The sequence below is a fragment of the Sceloporus occidentalis genome, unplaced genomic scaffold, assembly GCF_023333645.1.
Source record: "Sceloporus occidentalis isolate IW3139 unplaced genomic scaffold, rSceOcc1.0.p SCAF_3, whole genome shotgun sequence".
NCBI classification, from domain to species: domain Eukaryota; kingdom Metazoa; phylum Chordata; class Lepidosauria; order Squamata; family Phrynosomatidae; genus Sceloporus; species Sceloporus occidentalis.
The window spans coordinates 57,510,493-57,536,917 of NW_028316983.1; the positions used below are offsets into that span (position 1 = coordinate 57,510,493).

General features: G+C 40.8%; 1 protein-coding gene across 4 annotated transcripts in view; it reads right to left on the bottom strand.

The window, feature by feature from the left end:
• Window positions 1-26,425, bottom strand: part of LOC149315983 (transmembrane and coiled-coil domains protein 2-like) — a 120,266-nt gene that overhangs the window by 53,735 nt on the left and 40,106 nt on the right. Inside the window, exon 1 of one of the 4 annotated variants that reach the window (XM_089514535.1) lies at window positions 1,718-2,089. The exons of the other annotated variants lie outside the window; for them this stretch is intronic. Within the exon in view, the coding sequence (XP_089370661.1) occupies window positions 1,718-1,732 (15 nt within the window). The 5' untranslated portion in view covers window positions 1,733-2,089. Of the gene's footprint in view, window positions 1-1,717; window positions 2,090-26,425 lie in introns of those variants that run through there. 4 annotated transcript variants of the gene reach the window in all.

Sequence of the window (26,425 nt, forward strand, 5' to 3'; positions counted from 1 at the left end):
ACTGTCTGAAATACCCAAGATCTGCTGCCAATAATGTGCTTTGAGAACCAGTACGAAGTAAAGATAAGGATGGTATCCTGTGTTACATGATAAACACAGCTGCAAACAGAGATGAAACCAAAATAAGTATTTGGCGGTTGGGGAGGAAGAGAGATTTCACTCTAAAAACCAAACTGATGAAAGGAGCTGGAAATACTTTATTTGAGTTATAATTTAAACTAGACTCAACACCTTTCCTACTCCTGTTACTGCTACTCCATCAAAAAAAGACACAAGACAGTCAGGAAATATGTTTAAAGAGCTTAGCAAGAAAAGTTCTTGCATTTGCCAGGGGCCACAGACCATGCCAAAGGTGTAATTCCAGACTCCCCAGAACTGTTTTTAAGGTGGGCAGGCTGCATGCTGGCAGACAAGTACTTATTAGTATTGACTACTTGTAGGTAAGCTTTTACAAAACATTCGTAAGTCATTACAGTAAAACAATAATAATTACTGTCATCCTCCAACTGAAGCTGTAACAATCTGAGTACCATGAAAGCAATAGTAAAATAATGATCATTCAGTACACTTCTGATTGATAATTCCTGAAGATGCTCAAAGGTATAAAAGTCTTGGGGATCAAGTTTTTCTAGATTATTTTGCATGAAGGCTAGCATGGTCTTAAGGAGACCTGAGCACTCTCTACCTCTTATTTTGGAGTCCATGAGGTAGGAAAATAAATTAATTACTTGAATCATAATGATACCTTACATTGGGGTGGGCAACTCTGCTCTTCTAGAATTTAACTCCCATAATTCCTCACCACTGCTGAGAATGGTATCTCTACATTTCAAAGGAGTGTCTCCCAAATTACAAAATGGTAAGGACAAATAAAAAGGGATGAGAGAGCTTCCCTTTTGGATCTGAGCAATTCCTATCAATTGCAATGCTTAAACTAGGGACACAGCAAGACAATTACAATTGTCGATACTTCCCTAACTGTTCAGACTGCCTCACAACTTTCATCAGTGAATTGAAGAGCTTCCTAGGATGTTGCTGCAGCACAGAGTGCAGGCAGCATTGCATTATAAGCCTCTTCCAGGCCCTCTTCATTTGAGCAGAAGCAAAAGGAAGGTTTTTTAATTTAAAAAAATCTAGGACATGAAGCCACAGTTCACTTACTCTCTCCCACCAGAGCCAGGCAAATACTGTAAATAGATCAGCACAGCTGCTCTGCCTCTTCCACCCGCATGAGAGCACAGTCAGCCTGCTTCATCACAGGTGCAATCATCCTACACTCCCAGCACACCCACATCACACCAAGCATCGCTCTTCCCACCTACCATCTTGGTGGGCTGGAAAAAGAAAAAGCTACTCTGCCTCCATCTTCCATCTCAACAACTGCATAGCCCCTGACAAATCCTGCTGATGAAGCATGCTTTCTAAGTGGCGTGGGACCCAGTGAATTCATTTTATTTTTTTGTTTTTGTTCTAATTCCATTAAAAAAAAATTCTTCCACTCTGGCACCTACAATCTTCTCAGCTTGGAATTCAAGCAGAACATTATCTGCTAACCAGTTCACAACTGATGATGATCAGCAATCTCTTTGTTCCACTTTTCAACCCCCTGCTCTGTTGTTGTCGATCTCATCCATCATGCACATTCCAAAGCTTGAACAATGCACTTCAATAATGCCAGTCACAGAGTGCAGAGTGGAGATGCAAAATTAGTACTCACCTGAGTATGAACCATCTCGTGGGATTAGGAAGGCTGTGTAATTCCATATGATGCCTTACCCTTCTCTTCTGTGGCGTCACCATGTACAATTCCTGCTTGGGGTCCCAATGTGCAGCAACCCTTCTTGCAAAGGCAGAGTGAAAAATCTTACTTCAGCCACAGAGACCAGTTCTTCCAACCACACAGGACAGAACATTTGTTAATCCTGCGGCGCCTGCAAACCATCTAGCCTGAGAAACAGCCAGTGGGTATTTAGGGCCTTTGAGTAGAGCACCAATCATTTCTATCCCTGCCTCCTCCCCCAGCAGCTGCCCAGAGAGATGGGTGATTCCGTCTCCAATAATCCCCTTCTGTCATTCTCTTCCAGGAAAGGCTGGCAGGTCACCAAGGGGGAGATTAGTGAGATAATGAAAATGCCTACAGCCCCCCCCCCCCCCGACAAACACACACTTCTGAGCACTCCCATCTCTGGACTCTGTGCACAGCGCCACTCTGCCTAGGCAAGGCAGATGCTTCAGTCACCAAGCAGTGGTCTGGTGTACCAATGGGAAATCTGTATCCCTCATCACCACCATGCAATTTCTTCTTATAGGCAGCAGCATCACCTGCTGGTCTCTGATAGTAATGCTGTGCTATCTGATCTCAAAAGAGCCCAATCAGCACAACATAGCAGTTGCTGATGCTGAAACCCAGTCTCCCAGGTCCTCCTCCCATAATGAATACAAAACCTATGCTAGTATGCAATGATACCCAAAGCCAGGCTGAGGAGAAGAAGCAGGATAGGCATCAGCAATGAAGATTGGGGCTAGATATATTGCCGAACTGCGTCCTCCCCGAAGGTGTCCAACTCCATCCTGGCCTCCAAGGGGGAGAGAGGGTGGGCCAATGCCATCAGGCCTCCCTAAAGGAACTGAGCCCTCCCAGAAGGCATCCAGCTCCATCCTGGCCTCCGAGGGGGAGAGACGGTAGGCCAATGCCATCAGGCCTATCCTTAAGATACAGAGCCCTCCATCTGTCCATCTGCCTTGGTCCAGGCCTCAGAGGGAGAGAAGAATGCTGGACCTGATCCCCTTCCCCTCAACCATTCCCTTCTTCTTCTGTGTCGTGTCTTCTTAGATTGTAAGCTTGAAGGCAGGGAACCGTCTAATTAAATGATTTTATGTACAGTGCTGTGTAAATTTACAGCGCTATATAAATAAAGCTTAATAATAATAATAATAATAATAATAATAATTCACAAAGGATTTTGTGTTTTATTCTCAAAGCGCAGTTTTCAGCCACTGTTCGATAAAAGATAGTTGATTGCACAGACTAGTGATGTGATCTGCTGTAGGTTAATCCTGTCCCCAGTATCCCACTTTCACAACATGGAAAGGACTGTAACAATGCATCCCTGAATACTGATGCTCAAAAGACAGATTCTGCATTGATGGAAAGGCCTACTTGACTCTTTTCTTTAAAAGAAAAAAAAGTCTGCAAAAATAAAGTCATAAAACTATAGATATAATGTTATGTATGCGTATTAGTGCTATGCAGAACAATGTAAGGACAAAAGATCGGTCCTGTCTCCCAAATCTGACCACTTCACTACCTAAGCCTAGTCCTTGTCACGTGTATATTGTAACATGAATTAATTTAGTTTTATAATTGAATGTTTCAACTATTAGAAATTATATACCTCCCATGTTATGCAAGATGGAATGTTTTTAATTGAAATCATTTATTCCTATTGACAGCTGTCTTGTCTTTAGTCAGTTACTGAAACATAGGAACCTCTACTATGCCACATTTTCTCCAATAAGCTCAAAGCAACATACATCTCTTAGTAGGAAGTAAGCTCTCTTCTTTCCTACTTTATTCACACAACAGCCCTGTGCGGTAGGTCAGGTAGACAGCAGACAAGCAGCCCAAGAGCCACCAGTGTGTTTCATGGCTCATTGGGGACTAGAACCTGGATATCCCAAACTTATCCCAAACAAACTAATCATTATATCATACTGGCTCTTATTCCATGTATTCTAAGTTTGCTCAAGAATCTTTGCTGAGGGACTTTGCTGAGGGACTTAAGAAATCCAAGTAAGTAATGTCTAGCAGATCATTCCCATTTACATACTTGTAAGAACTCTAAAAGAAAACTAAGTCAAAAATGTATCTTTGCAGAAGCCGTGCTGATTCTTCTTCAGCAGGACTTGTCTTTCTATATTCTTGATAATTTTATGTTCACCCATACTGTACGTTGCAAACATCCTAGGACTGACATTATATTGACTGTCTGTAATTTCTCAGTTCCTCGTAGATTCCTTTTTTTAAAAATCTGCCTTATATTTGCCGTTTCCAAGTTATTTTATACCCAGGCTGATTACAGCATACTAGGATGTAGGAAAAGGTGCAAAACAAGCTAATCATCAGTCCACTGTAAATAATGGAAGTCTGTAAAGTATTCTATTGCAGAATAGTTTAAGGAGAAAAATGATAAACTATAGAAGTTGTAAATAGGTTTATTAATGCTTAAGCCAAAGGCCATTCGCATAATATATATTTAAAACCAATCACAAAATTTCAGTATTGCAAAATGCTACATCAGTTAATTAAATAATTAACATCCGAATCTTATACTTTAGATTTAAAAAAGCAATTCCAAACGATTAACTAAAACATCATTAAAAACAACTTAATGGATTAGATAAGATCGTCCCCATGGCAATCAACTGCAATGTCTGCTATGACTCTAGCCCGAATTTTGATTGCTGCTGAGGTAAACAATGACACCTTATAGGTTACCTTGGTATCAATATCCTACAGAAGATAAAAAATCTTTTCAGTAATAGTATTAGACTGTAAATTGGACAAGAAAGATCCCAAAAATTTAGTCCTTGGGTCAATATAAAGAGAGCAGAAATGCAGATAATGGGGCAGGTCCTCGATTTCTGGTGCCCCGCAGATACATAAGCGGGAGGCCTTAGGTGTGTGTGAATATCTGCCATCAATCATGGCTGATGGCATTGTTTGAAAACGGAGAGCTGTAAAAGCCTGCCTAAGCTTTGGAAATGTAAGCTTTCCTGGATAGATGGCCATCTGATGGTCCAATTTATATAATCTAAACCATTTAGAGAATTTTGAATTATTGATAGCCTGTCTATCCAGATACACACCATGGTTAAAAATGTATTCACGAAGCTTCTCTCTTGAGTTCCGGATAGAGGGATTTTCAATTAGAGCAGGATATGATTCCAGCAACCTATGATATCTTAATCTCCAGACTTTGCAGTTTGGTAAATGTTGGAAACATAACCTAGGAAAAACCTTAACCGAAGAGACATTTACAGATCTCCAGTAATTAAATAAAATAAAATGGGCCCGAGCTATGATAGGAGGGAGACCAACCTCTGCCCGAACCAAAGCTGCCAGTGCCCCGGGTGGAACTGCAATAAATTTCTTAAGAAATGTATTCTGGAGTGTCTCCAGTTTGTCCAATTGTGAGTCATCCCATCCCCACACAGCAGCGCCATAAAGGATCTGGGCTATAACTTTACTCTGAAATATTTTTAGAGCTGGTGCAACCAGATGACCCCCAGCCTGATTGTAAAATCTAAGGATTGCTCCAATAGATCTCACAGCCGTTGTTCTAGTAGCTTCAATGTGGGGTTTCCAGGAGAGGTTTTCTGTAAAATAAATTCAAAGATACTTAAAAGTTAAACTATAGGTGAATGAACAGTGCTGTAAGGAGCTGAAGCTACCCATGTTTTCCTGTCTATGGTACTGTTGACACAAGGGTTAGATTGCATTAGTCAGTCAAAACATCATTTTGCTTTCCTTCTATCACCTATTTAGCACAACTGGTGAAACCACAGTATAAAAATAACTCTGCATTATTTTTACCACCAGCAGAGGGAGATCTCTATCAACAGAACTGAGTTTGAACGATGAAACAGTCTAAAATGGTTTAGGATAAAGCAGGCGGCAGAGATTTAATTACAAATATCAACAACTCGGCAAAGTTCTTACTGAGACAATTATATAAGGGATTAATCTAGCTCTATCACTTAAGCCATTATGCAATGAACTCAGATTTCTTTTCTTTTTTTTATCATTGTGAGTGTAACATACAGTGTAGCATATACTGGGCTAACTCAGGTGAAGTATACATGTAATAGGACAGAAGAGTACATACAACTGCCACCCATATTTTGTTGTAGTCACACCTACATCTGCATCTAAGATGGCCAGTGTAGGAGGGATGAAGTCATGTTAGACACACATATGTAATTAAATGATTTACTAGAACACCCTCAACTGTAAACACTCCCATACTGCAATGAAAACGTCCCATCTGATTTCGGAAGCCGAGTGGGTTTAGGTATGGCTAGCACTCAGACAGAAGACCACCAAGGAATACAAGTGATTTCCAGTCCTACCTAAAACTCTGGAAAGTCATTGCCAGATAGGGTTGAAAATACTAAGCTAATGTTATAATTCACAATGTAGAATCAAGAAGAGTTAGACCAAGAGAGGCCTAACTCCAGGTGTCAGCTCGTTCCCAGAACCTGGGCGCCTGGGAGAAGATAAAACTAGGGAAGACCTTCAACAAGATGGGCCTCATCTCAGATGAAACTGACAGACATGATGAGGAGATGATACCATCCTCTCCAATACACTGACAAGGAAAAAAGCAGCAATGGAAGAGTCAAAACCTCTTGACTGTCATATGGGCAGTCAATCCATTGTGCAATTGAGCAGAAAGTCATGCCCTGCATCCAATGGGCTAGCAGCTGGGTGGGATGAAGGAGGTAGTTGTGTGATACTAGCCTCCCTCATCCCGCACTCCTCCTCTTCTGCACCCCTGTCTTTCTCCTTCTGCAGGACTGGGGAGATTCCTGAGGCTTTGATCCAGGCCCCCTCTCACCCATCTTTGTTCGGGGGGGGGGGGGCAGAAGAAAAACTGGATTTCACCCTTTGCCAGCAACTTCCACAACCTGGAGCTACAGGGTAGCTGCCTGCCTGTGGGTGATACCATGGGCGTAGTAGCACTGGGATGACACCAACCCTAGTGATGCCACTGGCATAACTAACCATTTGCTGCTCCTTCATGGCCATTCCAAATCTACTGCCTTAGATAGCCTGCCTACCTCAGACTAATGACAGAGCCAGCATTGCCTTTTTGATGCAATCTATGTTTGCTTGGCCACTATTACATTTGTGATCAATTCAAAATTGTGTCTATTATTGTATTCAAGCATCTTAATCAGGGTTTCCAGTTTAGGATTGTGCCAGGGTCTAGGGATGGCCCCTGATTATGTCATTGAGTATTATGCATTGGGTTGGAATGGAGAGGGGGTGGGAGGGGAGAGAATTTTTTTCTGTTTGAAAATTAAGACAGAAATCTTAGCTAAGTGGCTGTTCCCAAATCAAAGTAAAATGAGAGGGTTATTCTTTCTCACTTACATAGGGAGCTGGGATAATGAACATTTAATCTGCCTACTTGCTTCTAGCCGGGTGGATACAGAGCAGAGTGGAGTGTGAACTCTGGCATTGTTCTTTTAACAGTTTGCCCGCACGTGCTATTATCATCTTACACTCCCAGTACTTGTTGTTACCTTTTCACCATCAACCCCAAAGTGAACAATTCGGTTTCCTTTATGGACTGGGAAGTTGTTTCTCTTACACAGCTCAAAGAAGCAAATTTATGAAAGATGTTTAATAAAAATAAACTTTAACAGACAACAAGCAAGGGTCTTATTTCCATATTTCTTTAGAAATAACAGCAACTTGTGGTTTCATAACTGATTTTGAATTGTTTAGGAACTCAAAACATTTTAATCATATTGAAAGGGACTTACTTCTACTAGATTTTACTTACCATATATAGGCCTGTTACAGACTGCCAAAATAAAGCTGCTTCGGGTCTCTTTGGAGGTATGCTATTTAAATGATGCATGGGTCCTAAGAGTCCGGAGGTCGCGCTAAAGCCACACTCCATTCCTAAGCGCTGGAGTGCAGCTTTGGTGCAGCTTCTGGATTCTTAGGATGCATGCATCATTTAAACAGCATACCTCCAAAGAGGCCTGAAGCAGCTTTATTATGGCAGTCTATAACAGGCCATAGTAACTTAAATTGTAACAATATGTGTTTCACACAATCCTTCCTGCATTTTTCGGACCTCTGGGAAGAACCTGCTTCAACCTAAGAAGACCAGATTGTCTGCGGTGACCCAGAAGACCTTTTCTTCTGCCGCTCCTAGGCTCTGGAACGGCCTGCCAGACGAGATCCGTCATATTACCAACTTGGAGGCCATTAAAAAGGTCATAAAGGCCCATTACAAACGGGCCATATAGTACGCGCGGAGTGTGTACTAGGGTTAGGAAGGGGCGGTGCTTCCGCACCCTCCTAACCCTAGTACGTGCTCCACACGCACAAAATGGCAGCGGCTGTTCCACACGGCCGCCGCCATCAATACGTCATGAACGCACCACCTTCAAATGAGGCAGCGCGGTTGTGATGTATTGGGGCCGTGCCACGGCACCTATGGCGCCCTTTGCGCAACCCTGGAAGGAGCTCCATTTCAGAGCTCCTTCCTGCTTTGCGTCGCTGGGCTCAGCGTTCAGACAGCTGCACCCAGAGACGCAAGGGCCCCTTTCTCCTCCTCCCCCTCGCCGCGGGGTGTCCTTGGGGCTTGAAGCCCCAAGGACACCCCTTTCCAGGCTGCGGGGAAGCGGCCTTTTGCCGCTTCCCTGCAGCCTGCAAAGCGGCGGATCGGGGCCTCAGTGGCTGCCGTTGTGGCAGCTGAAGCCCCGATACACCGGGGAAAGCAGCACCTACAGGCTGCCTCAAAGGGGTGGTCTGTAACGCGCCTAAGACAGATCTTTTCCGTCAGGCCTTTCCAGATTAGCCTCCCCTAATGCTGCCATCAGCCCCTGTCCTCTCCCCCACCCAGAAGAAGACATCTTCCTACCCAACTCTACCCACAATTTTAGGGAACTTGCTTGGATCGTTTTAACTCAATTTAACATTTAATCTTTTTTTATTAATTTGACTATCTTTTTATCATTGGGGGGAGGGTTGGGAGATGAGGGTGTTTTATTGTAATTTTTACTGTACCATGTTTTATCTTTATACTGCTGTAATCCGCTTTGATTCCTTGCGAAAAAGCAGAATATAAATAAATTGCATTGTCATCATCATCATCATTCAAAGGGCAGACAGACAATCTGTGACATTGTCCATCAAGTTCTTCCATGCCACTGAAACCATCATATTAGAAATAAAATAAAGACTGATGGAAGATGCCAACTTTCATAGAATCAGAGACTCACATGACCTATTACTGCAGATTAGAATTTGTATTTGGTTATTTCCATTTGCCAAAACATGGTCTCCTGAGAAGCTTAACTGAACAGACTTTAGTTGGTTTCCAACTACCAGAAATTCTACTTAAATTAGCTATCTCCCTTATACAGTACACAGAGTTTTTGATCCAACAGGTGGGTAGGAAATCTAAATGATTGCCAACTGAGGGCCAGGGAGACCAGATGCCAGAGAAGCAAGCTTCACTGCATGGTTCAAAATTCAAGATGTTATTAAATAGCTGTGCCAAGAGATACTTCTAATTTTCAATGGGTCTGTTGCTATTAGTAGGATTATTTCATAAAGTGGCTAACATGGCACTAGGCAGTCAAGTATAGAGTGCCATTAAGGATAATTCATAGTAATTAACAAAGGCCCCAAAGGCCAACCATGTGGAAACATAGGGAGTAATGAACCAGGAACATTCAAGGAGTCATCCCACATTCATATGAGTACTACTTTCAAATTACTATTGTATTTGCTTTGTATGCCTGGTGAAATACTGAGGATTTAAAAAGCAGCAGAATGCCAGCTATAATATGGAGAGCCTCCTTCTATCCAGCAGAATATTAGCCCGAAACCTAATCCAGTAAAATAATGTATTTTGACTTACTTTATTGATATATCTAAGGTCTAGCACACTATAAGCCATCCCGTCCCCTATGCTTATCCCCTTCCTAGTGGCAATCTATGAAATCAACTGCCATGGCATTCCATTTAATGCAAGAAGGACAGACAATAATTCTGCACTACTCATCTCTAAAGGGAAAAGGAGGTCCTCCTTGTGACAACACCACATAATAGGCATTATGGGCCCAGTCTGTAGTCATTATGACAACACATCAAGACCTGATGATGGCTCCATTCTTGTATGTTCCACCTTTTTGGTATGTTCCTCCTTTGATTCACCAATTTTATGACTTTAATGCTTAACTTGGCATATAGCATCAATGCCCATGACCAGCTTCCAACTGCAGTATGACAACACAAGCCTTTTCACTAGCACTGAAGGTTGGATCAAAACATTTTGCTGCCCAAGGCAGAGCATGCAGCCACTGCCTAATATCAATCAACTTATTTTGCCTCTAAGGCAGAAAATTCCACAAATATGTCTCTCCTTCCTTGATAGGAAAAATATATCAGTAATTAATAAATAAAAATGCCTTTTCACAATGCCAAAAACTGATTGCGATAAATTATTGTTCTCTGCCCCACATATAGGGCTGGCCCTACTATCACTGGAACCTTGCATAGCAAGTTTTCTAGTTAAGCATGACAACAGGATTGGGATCCTAATCTAGTTGAAGAAACATCATTCCCCATCCCTACCAAAAATGTTTAGATTTGAAAATTGCTAACAGAGAAGCCTCATCAATGACACAAAAGTACAACCTTCAGCATTCCATGGATGAAACCATTATAATTAAAGTGATTTATATTTGCAGCACAGCTAGAGCTAAAATGATTCTATTAATCCATGAAAGTACAACCAGATAAATTTATACCTGATGATTTTCCTATATTCTGTCATATTACCGCAATCATGTATCTTAGTAAATTTCCATGAAAGCAACAAACTTGTGTCAAGATATTATATGCAAAAAAATATGCTTACTGCACATTTCCCAGATTTTGTGAATTGCATTTGTCCTTCCTTCTTTCCCTAAGTCAAGGGTGAGAAACAGATGGCCCTCCAGATGTTCAAACATCCCCCATCATTGTTTGCGGTGGGACCAGTAGTCCAAACGTTTTGATGTCTACATGTTCCCCATCCCTTAAACAAATTTGGAAATTATCTCCCCAAAAGACACTGCCCCAACAGACAATTTCTTGTGGAGACTTAAGCTTAAGCACCAGCACATAGATGAAAGCTCTGTAAAGCAAATGTAACAAATTCCTCTCAGGAGGGGAAAAAGAGATAGAGTCAGATTTCTTTACTGCTGCAACCTCTTCTCAGTCATCTAGGTCAACCAAGGTCAGTGCACACTGCACTGAGAATGGGAAGCATAGTCTTTCAAGTCATAAATACTGAGAAAAAAAGTAGGCACAGTGAAACAGTCTTTTATTTATGGCACTGCCTCAAACCATCCTTAGTGTTACAGATTGTGTGTTTTGTGTGAGTTTTAGAGCATGTTTGATTTCATGTGTGCACAAACATTTAAACATATAATTTAGGATTAAATAGTGCACTTCTATGCCAGTGTGGCACAGAGATTTGAGAGCCAAGCCTACTCTGAATGTGTCTCACAAAAACACACACTCTGTGGTAGGGTTTTCCTAAGTGGAGTTAACTGAAGGCACATAACAACAACAGCAACAACATGAGTAGAATTGGAAGAACAGAGAGTGAGCACAAGTATATGTGGCTTTACAACATTACTTAGCCTATACTGTTGCTGAGGGTAGAATGACACTCAAGCCCTCAAAACTCTCAAACTATAAATACATAACCTCATTTTGTCTTCCATTTTCATGTGAACACATGTATGTGTCTGCATGTGCATGAACACGCATCCATCCACCCACCCGTGTAGGAACAGGAGCCTTCACTGTTCAAAGAGATTGGTACTGTTATTTCAAAAGAAGAGTTTCATTTTCTGTTTCCAAAAAAATAATAATACAGTACTATACAGGTCAATATCACAGAGTTATCGCCTTTATAGAATCAGCTGGGGGGCATATTTAAAGGTTTGTGCATGCACACACCTAGATGACTGAGAAGAGCTTCCCATTTCCTTAAGAATATTCACAGGAACGAACTTGTAGCAAGCTTAATTATTCACTGGTGTGTGTGTGTGTGTGTGTGTTATTTTAAGCTACCTTACTGATGCTTTTACTTGGTGCATATGTTTGGCACAGTTATAGTGGAGCACATGAAACAGAATGCTCTCTCTCATGTTAAGGCTGATTACTGAGGGAATAATATTTGACCCAAAGGTCTCTATATTGTCATGTCACTTTGCAGCAGACTAGATATTTCATGAGAAATGGCAGTATCAACTTGTTGTCCCATCAGAAGCTTATCTCTAAACACAGTTTCCTTGATCTATATCTGTATTTCTTTGATCTATATCTAAAAGCAAAAATATTTAGTTACTTAGGTTAATTTGTCTATGTTGAAGGGATTTTTATTATATTCTACTCCCCTCCCCCCAGTGGTTTAATTTTAACCCTTTGCAACTTGTGTACGTTCATCACTGCCTTGGTAACAGATACTAGACATGCTTCAAGTTACATAAATAAATGAATCTCAAGCCTGAATTTATGAAACTTTTAGGTAACAATTTTATTGGTACAAAATTACACTCATTTTAACACCTCTCCAAGAAAATGAGATGAATTATACTTTGAAGTGTCAAACAGGACCTGACTTTTGAACTTTCATATTAACTTGATGCTAATTTTAATAGATCACACTTGCCCCAGCTTTAATGTAGCTGGCTGTCCACTTGTGGCTGCCATTTTGACGATTTACCCGGGAGTAAGCTTTACTGAAATAACTATGAATTACCTCTGAGCTGACCCAGTAAATGTCCTAAAAAATAGCATTTTAATGCAATATCACAAGTATTGAGAACTAAGAGAACAAGAAGCTCTCACTAATTCTACAAGCTCTTCAGCTAGGCTCTGTCTATATAATCACTGTATTAAACTTTTATTAACCATCAAGTAATGAATTTGTCACCTTCAAATAGCAGGTGTGTCATTTTTTTCCTCTGTCAATGACCTTGTACATCAGAAAGATGTATCAGCCGAATTTTTGCCCGTTATGCATTATACTTAAGATATATGAGTCATTAAAATGGTAGAAAATCTACTCTGTATTCAAAACAAATAAGCTATGACCACAAAATGTCAGCTGATAAATGTCATGTGAAGGCACAGAAGCATTTAGGCATCCATTGACACAACTAGATAGAATGCAAGTTATTTTTAATGAAGACTATATCTCATCCAGAACTGAGTATACCCCACCTCCAGTTTGACAAACTATCCAGCAAAAGCATCAGGAACCAGTATGTCTCTTGACTTTCATCCTGTCCACTGTATTTGTTTATTTAATTTATTTATTATTTCATCCACAGATTATATGATCCCAGGATGGATCCCAGATATTGAAAAATCAGGTCCACTGCTACACCCAGATCGACTGACTTTACAAAAGCTCATACTACCAGCTTCTTTCTGTCATTTAGTTTCAAAGGTACTACTGTATAAGATCCCTTTGCATACTAATTTTCCAGACTAACACAGCTATGTATTTGAATATACTGGAATTGTACAGATTATGTGACATGTAGAATCCCTCCCGATACAGTTTAGAAAAAGAACTATTTAAGCTTAGTTGCTACAAAGTTACCACAAATGCTTTAGGGAAACGTAAATGGAAACACAAAACATAGGATGACAGGGCTTCTGACGAAGTTACTTTGCAAACATTCCACACAAACAGAATAAATTATGGCATACACAATAAATACAGTATAAAATAGCATAAGCAAATTTTTAAAAGATGCTACAGATTCAGAGTAGAATTATTTATTTATTTATTTATTTATTTATTTATTTATTTATTTATTTTCTTATTTATTTATATCTCTTTTTCTCCTGAATGGAAATCAAAATGGCATATGGAATAAAGCAGAAATATCAGTAAGCTATCTTATTTTGAAATAATCATCTTATTTTAATAATATAATTTTTTTGAAATATCACTAAGGTATTTTAATTTTACTTTTAAATATATTTGTAAATATCACTAAGCTATCTTATCTTAAAACACACTTACCTGTAAATGTCACTGAGTTCAGCCAAAATTTACAAAATGAAGTCGAAGTCTTTTGTACTGTTCATTGCTAGTTCCAAACTGTAACTAAACCTAAGAACATGTTACTGAAACAAACTCATACTTTCTCTGTTTATCCCTGACTCCGTTTCCCTCCATTTTTGTTTCCTCTGGTGAAAACCTTATACACTTTTAGTTTAGTTTAAATACACATCAGTGCAATTACACTAAACCCCATAGCTACGCAAGTGACTGTTCCACCAGTACCAAAGTCTTGAGCTTACCCTTTGTGCAATGGTGCACTTGTTTTCCAATCACCAAGTCAAAGAGAGAGTAATACATGTGCTAGTGGGCCAGCTGGCTGTACTAGGGACTACACTTATGCAACCTCTCAGAAAGTGCAACTGCTTATGCAATTATTTCTATGCTACCATAGTTTCCCAACAGGATTTGGGGCACTACATCTAATTCAAATAGTATCCCCTTGAGACAGGTACTTGTCTTTATTCTTTAGAAGCCACATGCATTGATGGTGCTATATAAATGCAATAAAGCAATGAGTGTCACTATATAGTGTCAATCCTACTCTCAGGATAGCCAGTGTGGTGTAGTGGTCTGAGTGTTAGACTCAGATTCTGGAAGACAAAGGTTCAAATCCCTCTTCAGAAACCCAATGGTTTACCTTGGGCAAGTCACACTCTCTTATGTTTAGAGGAAATGGCAAAGCCACTATGAAAACATATTGCCAAGAAAATCCTAGGATAAGCTGCCATAAGTCAGAGACAACTTGAAGGCACATAATAACAACAACCTGCTCTTGGGCAGAGTACGGGAGTCACCCCAGGCACCTGAAGTTGAGAGATCACAGCAGGGTGGAAGAGAGAGCTCTCTGCTAGGCTGGCCTGCTGCCTTCTAGCATTGTGGAAGATGCTACCTCGTTACTCATGTTGAAGAAATACTCAATGACAAGTTGATTTTTCTATATACAGTAGTAGTGGAGGGGGGCATCTTGTTCCTCTCCTCAAGCGGTAAAGTTTCAAATCAGCCCTGGTGCTATATAAATGCAATAGCAGCAACAGTAGCTGTAAGCATCTGCATAAAGGGGCAATGCAGGTTATGCTTTGGACCCTTCTGGAGGAACATTTTATGTTAAACGGTGTTTGTGGAAACAGTGTTTGTGGCCTGGTTAAAAGGTGAACTTTGAAAGGGACTTGAAAACTATATAGATATCCTTTTAAACTTGTCTCCAAAAATATCATTTTCCATTATACTTTCCCCTTTTTACAAAACAACAACACAGCCAATCATTGCACAGAGACATTGTAACAGACATATGGTAAAACACAATCAGTCTTTTTCTTGTATCCTTATAGGTGTATTATGTGTTATTGTGTGTCGGCTGTATGTGACACTGCTGTGTACCAAATGGCAAGTGAAATAAGAGAAGAAAAATGCAGGTGCTATTGTTTCCATTACTCCATCAAGCAACAAAAAGTCTCAAGCTCACATTTCATGCTTAAGCTTGATGCAGAAAGAAATTCATTACAACCGCTCAAGGAACAATTGCAGCCTGTCATGATCTCTCTCTCTCCTCTGGATCCTTTTCTTCTGAATGTATAACTGAGGTTGCCAGGAGGTCGCTGTGCTCCTCAATGGTATCAGTGTGGAACAGGAGCCTGTCACCCAAGACCTTTTCCCCCCTTTCAAGCAAGGAAATTTCTGTCCATGTCCATCATCCAAACCACCTCAGCCACAAAGGACATAAGAGCGCTGGGAGGGGGAACCAAGAAACTATTTCCCCCTTATTCTCCCATGGCCTAACAAGCTGTTGCTGAAGTCAATATAGCTAAGGGAATAAAGGCACAATAGTTGTAGGCAATGTTTTGAGTCAATTACTGGAGAGTGTTTTTAAAACCAATTTTAGATTAACTGTAATGTGCGGCCCTGAGGTTGTAAGCAGCCCAGCATCCACTCAGACTACCTCAGACTGCACTTTTTTTCTGGCAGAAAAGAATGAACTGATTCTCTTGGTTGCTTTTGGGAAGGCCAGTTCACCTTTTAGCCAGGCCATTTTCTCGTGCCCGCATAAATACTGTTTAACATAGAAAAATGCATGTATTTCAAAGCCAAAGTTTTTGGCATTCCATCGCCTTCTGATTTTGCTTTTTGTTTGTTTTTGGCAATTCATAGAATCATAGAGTTGAAAGGGAATGCAAGTCCAACTCCCTGTCATGAAGTTATCAGTCACCCACTAAGGCTATCTGTTCTACTGTCAAACAACTCTTATCATCAAGAAACATTTCCTAATATTTAGGTGGGATTTCTTTTTCTTGTAATTTAAATCCTCTGGTTCTTCTTCTATATGACATCATGTCAAATGTTTAAAGAATGCCCATCACCAGAAGGGGCCAGGGCATATCAAATCATGCAGCGCTGGGGTAGAAACTTGGCCCATATACCCACCAAAGTTGCCTACCGTGTGCTAAATCTAATTTACATGAATAGCTGTTGCTCATTTCATACTTTTTAGCTTCCCAGCTCCAATAGCTCTGTATGTCGCATGTTACAGAAGTTTGCATTTCAGCATCCAAATATGAGATAATGGCAAAACAGCCACATGTACAAATGGGACACATGTTCATTCGAGTTTTGTCAAATTCACACTTGGGATTACTATTCATTAAATTTGTAACCTGTTAGAGCCACTTAATGTTTACACATCATGCCAAAACAACTCACAGACTAACATTCAACAGGTCTGTGGCTCTCTAACATGTACCATTATGATAGGGGCAGACAGGTTTTGGACTTTCCACTTAGCCTTCCTGGGGTCCCCAAAGTGATGCCACTCCTTTCCCCATGATGCCATAATTGGGTGGTTTCCCAGCTGTAGTGGACTGGGCCTCTGCCACCAAGCTGATGGGTTTTGGAATCCTTGTTGCCATCATGGCCAGATGTTAGCAGCTATCCTGTGGCATGGAAGAGCAAACTTGTATTTGTGACCTTGTTTGATACTTTTTGCATTCATTGATACCTTGCAATCTGAGGCCGGGAAAAGATATGAAGGCTGGGAATGGACTGAGGGAGAGAGTTTTCACTATTAATAAGCTACTTGTTCTCACAGCTATGGGGGGGGGGGGGGTCATGCTTCTCTACTTTGATTTTCTTGCTTTGTCCTACACTATATAACCCTTGGGAACGCATCTTCTGTTGGCTCTTGTGGGGAGTTCATTTAATTACTGATTGAGAAAGAAGTCTGGGTAGCGTTTGTTTAGGGGCCCAATTCTACAACTGGCTGTGAGGGGATGCTGGATTCTATCAACAAAAGGGCTAGAATGCTTCTCTGCTCTGTAGCACCTGCTGCATCATTTACCATTAACAAAGCTTACTCTACAGCAGTAATGTGTATCAATGTTCAGCACTGAAGGAATTCTCAGAGAGACCTGAACCTATACCCAGTTCTATAAGATGCCAGCTTGTGTATACTTCCCCACTTTCCATTCTAAAAATCCCTCCTCTTACCTCTTCGCTTCTGGTAGTAAGAGTTTTAAACTAAAATATGCTAGTAATTATGGTTCAAACCTCTTGCCCCTTGCCCAGTCCATCACTTGAATGCAGTCCCGCTCCCAAATGCTCTGAAATTTAATTTGGCCTTTGGACTAAAGAGGTTCCCCCATTCTTGATTTATGATAAATGTGTCTACAAATATGCATAGCCCATACACTCATTTAGATAGCTCATGATAGCATACTCTCTTGAATCTGCCTTTAAAGGCTATGTGAAAGCTGATAATTTCTTAATGATGTCTGGTTGTTCTGGGGGCATTATTTTACCTGTTTTGCTCTTTTAAATACAGCCTTAACATCTAAATAATTCAAGACAGTTAACAATAAAATAAAATAATAAAATAAAATTCGTATATCTAGATTGCATCACATAATAATGTGAGCAATACAAGTTATGTGTGTATACATATGTCCATAGTCAAATACATACGCCACATAAAATTGAAACCCTTTCAAAAGCTTGTCTGAACAAAACAAAAACAGTTTGCACAGCTGAGAAGAGGTACTTCTTTCCTTCTTGGTTCATTTCAGTTTCTAAGGCTCTTGGCTTTTCATGGCTTGTATTAAGCCGACAACAAATATTTATTCCATCTGCACAAGTGGTTCTCCTTTGTTATTCACCCTGAACTCTTGGACTCAGGTGATATAGAAAGAACAAATCATATGACTGGTACCTTAAAAATCTCAAGATGCCAAGGGGTTAAAACAAAAGAAGCTGGGGAATTCAGCATCTGATTCAGAAGCTCCAACTCCAACATATACTAATAAATGCAGCATGGGATACCATTCAATGGTGCTTCAACCTCTGCATGCAGAGAAGAGGTACAGTCACTATCATATGAAAGGAACTGGGAAATAGTGGAGACAAGAGCAGAATACCAGTTACTGTTGCTAGATACTGGTTCTTTCAAATTGGTCTAAAGAAATACAGATTCTTGTGACATAGCTCTTTGGATTTTAGACAGTTTTTTCCAGTTCTCACATTCATATCTGGCCACTCCAATTTCTGCAGGAGGGACCTATTTATAGCAAATTCTTTCTATTCCAAAGTTTCTTTAAAAACTGGATTATGGTTTGCTGGTGTGGTCCTATTGTCTGAAGGGTACATTTTCTCTCCCCCCCCCTTTTTTTTTTTAATATTATTATGTTATAATGCAAAAGTGCCATTTCATTGAATTGTAGTACTATAACTCTATTTTTTATAATTAAAAAAAGACAGAGAAAAGGAAATAGGGGTTTTTGTTTTGTTTGTTCCAATATGTCTCAGAATTAAAAAGAACTGCACTTGAGGGTGGGAATAGTATGTTGCTGCCTGTGCTAGAAAGTGCCACAAGACAGTTCAGGACGGCTGCAATATTTGGATTTTTTAAAAAAGCCAAGGACTACAGCAAGAAATACCACAACCTCCAGCAACCTCCTGACATATTTGCCCAATGTGAAGGTGTCTGCTGTTGGCCTATCAATAACTGTATGCTGCTGATCAACCAACACTTACGCCTCTGCTGAACCTTGAGGCCCTTTCTCTCTTAGCCCAGATACACCAGTAGAGATAGCCCCTTGTTTACCAGCACGCTGCCTTATCTCCCAGGGCCAGCCCAAGACATTTTAGCACTTACTGAGAAGGACAAAACAACACTCCTCCCCATTCTACATACAGAAAACAATGAGATTGGTAGATGAATTTTGTTGTAACACTGGCGAAAAGCTAGTGACTTCACTTGAGGCAATCACCTAAGTGCATGAATTTCAACTGTCCTTTCTTGCTATTTTGAAAGCCTGGCAACTCTAAGGAGTTTATCATACAGGAGGGAAGCACCCAGATCCTGTGGATAAATGGGGTTTAAAAGCAATGCGATTTTGCAGCTTTCTGCATGGGTTAATGTTGGGTTAATGTCAAATCACCCAACATGTCTGAAAACAATCCTGCTCTTGCAAGATATTCCCAGGATTTAAACCCCATTTATCCATGGGATTTGGACGCTTTGCCTGCCGTGTGATAAACTTCTTAGCTCACATTACTGAAGATGGTAAGAAGAGTGTCGAGATAGAGCCCTTATGCTCCTGTGATGGTGTGAGTTGATCCTTCACTGGACATTGGGCAAGCAGTTTTAAGTGACCAGGTTTTATAAATGTGGAGCAGGTACTTATTATAGATATATGGGGGGAAAGGACCCTCACACAGCAGGATGCAGTCAATCATCTTTCTTTCTTTCTTTCTTTCTTTCTTTCTTGAAAAAAGGATTAATGTTAAATCATCAGTCCAGCTAGTCCAGTTCATGTTACTGAATATAACAATTTCTATGTATGACAAGGCAAGCTAACTATGTTACTCGCTGCTTAGGCTCCATTTCTTCACTCCAGAAAGTAATGAGTGGTAACACAGAAGAATGTGTAGAGAAAGATGACATTCATATGATGATCTCACAATGTATAGCAAAAAGCACATAATTTTCTTTTACACCTCACAGAATTTCTAATTGCTGCAATAACTACACAGCCCAAGGAACACTGCCATGGGATCTCTCCACACAAGTCAGAAAAGCAAGAGGAGACAATACATCACCACACAGGATAAAGCAGCAAGGCAAAGCAGCTATCAGGATGAGGCTATCATCAGCTTCCTCAGTGGGATGAAAGTAATGTTGAAACGAGCCCTACAATTAGAACTATGAACAAAAGAGAGTTTGAAAAAGGTAAAACAATCCTCGTGCTTAGATGTTGATCTGTGATGCTTCTTGTCTCTTTGTGGATCCCTGTATTTGCAATCTATACCTCAACAAGCAAACAGTCCACTGGGTAAAGAAAAAAAAAAGGGTCTCAGGAATGAAGTGAACCTCCTTCTGATTTAAATATGCACACCATGCTTTGGCTACATACAATTATTTCCAAAGAGCAACAGGAGCAATTTATACTTGTCTTATTAGGGTACCAGTCCAAATTCAGCATTGGTAGTATGATTACTGAATAACAGTATGGAGTGGGAATCAAGGGACCTCCTGCCGCCCCTCTTGCCACCCAGGAAAATCCAGTTAATTCTAATCCATGTTCTTAATTGCAGTCTTCCTTTAAACATCACTAGTTTGATTAAATTAACTAAATCAGATTACAAGCATCTCCTGGCCTAGTTCATTTCATTCCTAAATAAACCTCTGATAAAGAGGCCTTACAGTATTATCTCCACCCTACCCCATCCCCATCTTTTATATGCCAGGTAAGTATTTGTTCCATTTGCATTATTTCAAAATGTATTAAACACAACTCTAAAATAAGACACACACACACACACACACACACACAGAGAGAGAGAGAGAGAGAGAGAGAGAGAGAGAAAGAGAGAGAGATATAAAGAGAGAGTGAGTTCTGGCCACATGGTGTGGGCCAAACTGCTGAAAATAGATAGCATACCTGCCACAGTTATTAAAGATAGTAGCCATATGTCTGTACATTACCAAGAAGCAACTTGTGACCATGGAAAGAGACTGCTGTAATACATTAGCACACAATAGGGCTCAGATTTTGACCCGAGTACCCAGCTACTTTAACAATAGTAATGAACAAAAACACATATGGATTGCATGTGTCTTTCCCTCTCTGTCAGGCAACTTTACCATCTTTAAAACATTTAGCTAAAATTGCAGTTCTTGCCTCTCTGTATCTCTCCCAGACACATATGCAAGCTGGCACCCTTGACAGTTTTCCAAGCTCAAATTCATTTTGGCAGGAGCCTGAAGCTCTACAGTCCTGATACTTATTCCCCCTGTCCCCAGGGAGACACAGCTGTTGGTTTTGTGAGATGCAAAGCTAGAAAGAACTGAAGATCAAGATTTTTTTGGTACTATTTCTGACACCAATAGGAGATACGGTAAGTACAGGAGAAAATGGATCTAGATCCTTGTGCTACATTACTTGGAGAATTATGTTTTCAGAGCAAGGAATCTGAAGTGTGGGCTTCAGGTCTTTGAAAATATAGAAAAAGCTAAATCTCAAAAGCAAAGCCACAACAAATCAGGGTTTGCTAGCTCAGGTTCTTAGGAAGAAGGAGAAGTGAGTGACTAAAGTATGGAAATGCAATGAAAGGAAACTTGCTTTCCTCAGAATTTTCTACATGATCAAAGCATGCCCCAAATAAATTTATAGTGAGGGCTTTCCCCCACCCCATCCCATTCAGGGCTTAAGAAGGAAAAATCACTTTTGCAAGCAGTATGAACAGGGCTTGGTACAAAATAAGCTCACTGCCTGGAAGTGGCACAGCTTGCTGGCCAATTTTTCTTAAAACCCTCAAAACTGTGCACAATTTTCTGTATAAATACTGAAACCGAAAAGCCATTGTCTTATATATGCTGCCTTAATAACAGCTCACTAAGAGGAAATGATGGCTATATGACCCAATTTTATTTTATTTTTTGCAACATCCCTACTCATCTTTTTTATTTTTGAGAAGACAGTTCTCATTCCTGCCAATAGAATATTTTCCTCTTATCTCAACATATGTGCACATGTGCACATAGGTGTGTACAAACACATGTATATAATCAGCACCATTTATAAGATTGTATCTCTTTTACATGTTGCTATATATACACTAATATTATATATATAATTATTATATGTATATAATAATTACACACACAACACAGCCTGGCTATTCAAAATAATAATTAACATGGACATAAGTATATTATAGATAAATATACCATTCTATCCCCCTTCTAAAAAGAACACAGTTTCCCAGCATAAATCAGTGTAGCACACAAAATAAACTGTGTATTAAAACTGGGAGTTTATACCTAAATCCAGTTGCTGCATTCAATTAGAGTGCAACTACTGAACTGAAATCAGTTGCTGAGTTATACCACTTATATAAATCCAACTGCTTCTTTGGGCCTTTTCTACTTGGGACTATTTCTTGGATTAAGACCACAGTACCCAGAAGAGGACTTAAGTCATGAACTGTAGTAATGCAAACAAATCCAAATGCATGAAATAAGAAAAATATCTAAAATGGGGTCACAGCCTAAGAAAGAAGCAGCTCTTTTTATGATCTGCTTATTAATTGATAAAATGAAAGAGAAACAACACAGGTATGGGGGCATTATTTAATCATTATCCAAAGGCAAGGCAAAATAACTTACCTGGGACAAAGGTTCCAGCCTGGCATCTACCTTCCTAATCCACAGTAATCAAGACCCTGACACTGTACCTCCACATTGTGTAAGACCTCTGCCAGAGCAGTATCCTAGGTACAAGGGGATGTAGGGAATTGTGTTTCCCATGGCTACTGAGTCCTCATTACAGACTCAGGAGTCCCAAAAAACTGCATTTCTCAGGACATTAATGAAAGATTGTGTTTGTAAGCATGCTGAGAAGTTATGGAATAGTATATGTTTCAAAGGTCCTCTCTTCTGCAAAGTTACTATTGGAACATCCTTTCCACAAAATGTTGTGACTGCTTTGTGGCTCCATGCCTTCAAGTAGTTTCCAAACATTCAAATAACCTCTGGATGAAACAGGTGCGGCTCGGGAGTTCATGGATTCCATGACAGGCATGGGCCTATCCCAATTGGTTTCTGGGCCAACACATTGCGCAGGTCATACCCTTGATGCGGTCTTCAATACGGAGCAGGAATATCCGTGGGCGGAGGTAACTAATACCACCACACTGTCATGGACGGATCATTTCCTGGTCAAGGCTGAACTAAGAGCCACAGTCTACCCCGTTGGGGGTGGAGGACCCATTAGAATGGTCCGCCCTCGAAGGTTAATGGAACCAATTGGATTCCAGAAAGCCTTAGAGGGTTCCTTGGTTGGTAATGCCGGTGATTCTGTCGAAGCTTTGGTTAATACCTGGAACACCGATATCGCCAAGGCCATCGACACAATTGCTCCCAAGCGTACTTTCCAACCCGCTCTGAATCGTAAATCATGGTACACTGAAGATCTGAGGCAAATGAAGCGGGTTGGACAGTGACTAGAGTGTGACTGGCATGACACTCGACTCGTATCTGACAGAACTCATCATAGGAAATTTCTTCATTCCTATAGAGAGGCGATACAGGCAGCGCAGAGATCTTTCTCCTCTGCATGTATTGCATCTGTGGAGTCCCGTCCAGCAGAGCTGTTTAGGGTGGTAAGGGACCTGACACAGGTTCCACCTGTGCAGAACCCTTTGCTTAACCCAACAACAGCCTGCTGTGATGCTTTTAACAACTACTTTGCAAATAAAATCTCTCAGATAAGAGCCGACCTGGATGCCGGGATTGCTGCAGAATCGACTGATGAGGTGTCCAGTGAACCCGTTGTTGAGGTTAAACTGGATTGGTTTGAGCTTGTGAATACCGAGGACGTGAACAAGATTCTTGGAAATGTGAAGAAGACTACATGTCCCCTCGATCCCTGCCCATCATGGCTGGCCGTCCAGGGGGGTGATGTCTCGATGGCATTTCTCCGAGATGTCATCAATGCATCCCTTGGGGAAGGTTGTGTTCCAACTTGCTTAAAGGAGGCGGTTGTTAGACCGCTCCTGAAAAAACCTTCCCTGGACCCCCTGGATATGAAGAACTACAGGCCAGTATCCCATCTGCCATTTTTGAGCAAGATGATTGAGAGGGCTGTTGCCCTTCAACTCCAAGTCATCTTGGATGAAACCGATTATCTAGACTCATTTCAAACTGGCTTCAGGACAGGATATGGGGTGGAGACTGCCATGGCTGCTCTGGCTGACGATCTTTGTCTAGGCATTGACAGAGGAAGCGTGATCCTGTTGGTGCTTCTAGACCTCTCAGCGGCCTTCGATACAATAGATCACAATATCCTCTTGGAACGCCTGGGAGAGTTAGGAATCGGTGGCACTGCACTCCAGTGGTTCCGGTCCTTCCTCTCAGGTAGATTCCAGAGGGTGATGCTCGGGGAGAGTCGCTCCTCGAAAATTGAGCTTAAATGTGGCGTCCCTCAAGGCGCCATACTGTCCCCGATGCTATTCAACATTTATATGAAGCCGCTGGGGGAAATCATTCGCAGACATGGTACGCTGATGACACCCAAATATATTTTTCCATGTCCCAATCAGCAGCTATAACAACAGATGGCATTTCTCCCCTCAATCAGTTTCTTGAAGCGGTAATGGGCTGGATGAGGAAAAACAAACTCAAGCTGAATCCAGACAAAATGGAGGTACTTACAGTAGGGACCCCCAAACCAGGTATGGGGTTGCAACCTCCAGTCCTAGATGGGGTCACACTCTCCACAAAGGACTGTGTTTGCAGTGTGGGGGTGCTCCTAGACCCTTCGATTCACATGAGAAATCAGGTGAATGTGACGATCAGGAGCGCCTGTTATCAGCTTCGGCTGATACGCCAACTGCGCCCTTTCCTGGAAGTAAAAGACCTAGAAACTGTTGTACATTCACTGGTAACTTCACAACTTGATTTCTGTAACGCGCTCTACATGGGGCTACCCTTGTGCCTAGTCCGGAAACTTCAACTAGTGCAAAATATGGCAGCCAGGCTGGTCACCGGAAAAACTAGGAGTGACCGAATAACACCCATCTTAAAATCTCTTCACTGGCTGCCTATTAGTTTCCGGGTACAGTACAAGGTGTTGGTTATAACCTTTAAAGCCCTACATGGCTCGGATCCAACCTATTTGAGGTATCGCCTGTTTCCATATAATCCGCCCCGCACCCTCAGGTCCTCTGGGAGGAAACTATTGCAGCCTTTAAAAACCAGACTACCTGCTACCTCCCAGAGGGCCTTCTCTGCAATTGCTCCTAAACTATGGAACGGTCTGCCAGACGAGATCTGTCAAATTGCCAACTTAGACAGCTTTAAAAAAGCTGTCAAGATGGATCTCTTCCGGCAGGCCTTTCCTGAATAAAAGTGCCTGGCCACAGAATGACTGCCCCTCACATCATGTATCAGCCCACCGCTCTGTCCTTGCTGTATTTTTATTGTGTTTTTAATAGATGTTTTAACTGTAATTTGTTTAATCCTGTTTTAAGGGGGGGAATTTGGGGCATAAATTTGTAAATGTGGATTTTAACGTGTTGTAAGCCGCTTTGATTGTCCTGTCATAGAAAAGCGGGATATAAATAAAAGTTTTATTTATTTATTTATTTATTATTAATGATGAAATAGGATTCTCCCATCACTTTCTCTGCATCTCTTCAGTGTATGATCCATCCAGAAATGTACTTCACCTTTTGCAGAGGAAATGATTGGATAATTGAAGAAACAATGTTCAAGCACTTCCTCATGAGAAGTCCCATGACTTTCACTTCTAGCCTTGCAGGAGTTACTTGAGGTTTTTAAAAAAATAACCAAGGCAACAAGCCTTACATTTTATAGAACAAATACTTTAAAACAAAATTATCCTGATCTTGCTGGCTCCAAAGAAAGACCTTATTTGGTCTCCTCACAAACTCCCCTAAATCCCCTCATTCAGATTATTCATAGACACATCCACTACCTTCATTTCACCTAGAAACGTGTCCAGGCATCTTCCAGGGACCAAAGCCATTATGTTCACCCAATAAAGATGGGGTGCTTACCCTGCATTAGAATTCAGCTCACAAGTATGGATAATTGCTTTCTTTTAAAAAAGAAAAAGAAAAGAAATCTCACTCAGAGCTGCTGTTGTGAGAAAACAGACTTTGCATAGGTGCTATATATAGCTTGGTTTTATGGTGGATCTTGGCAAGCTTGTCTCTTTAGAAGTTCTCTACTGACCTCAGGACAGGAACAAGAAGTATGAAAGACTTTGTCTAGACTAACCAGTTTCTCAGTATGGACCATACACATCTTTACTGAATACTACAACTCTTCAAGAGATAAAAAGGGGTTATATCTGCTCTTGTTAGAAATCACTAAAAATTCTGTTCCTAAACCTGCACATCAAATTCAGAGGCCTCTCCCTTGCCACTAAAAAGATGACTTTTTTCCCTAGTGAACTGCTTTTCTGTACCTTCTCTTTTAGTACTACATTATTAAAACTTAGAAAAATGCATTATGAGTAATTATT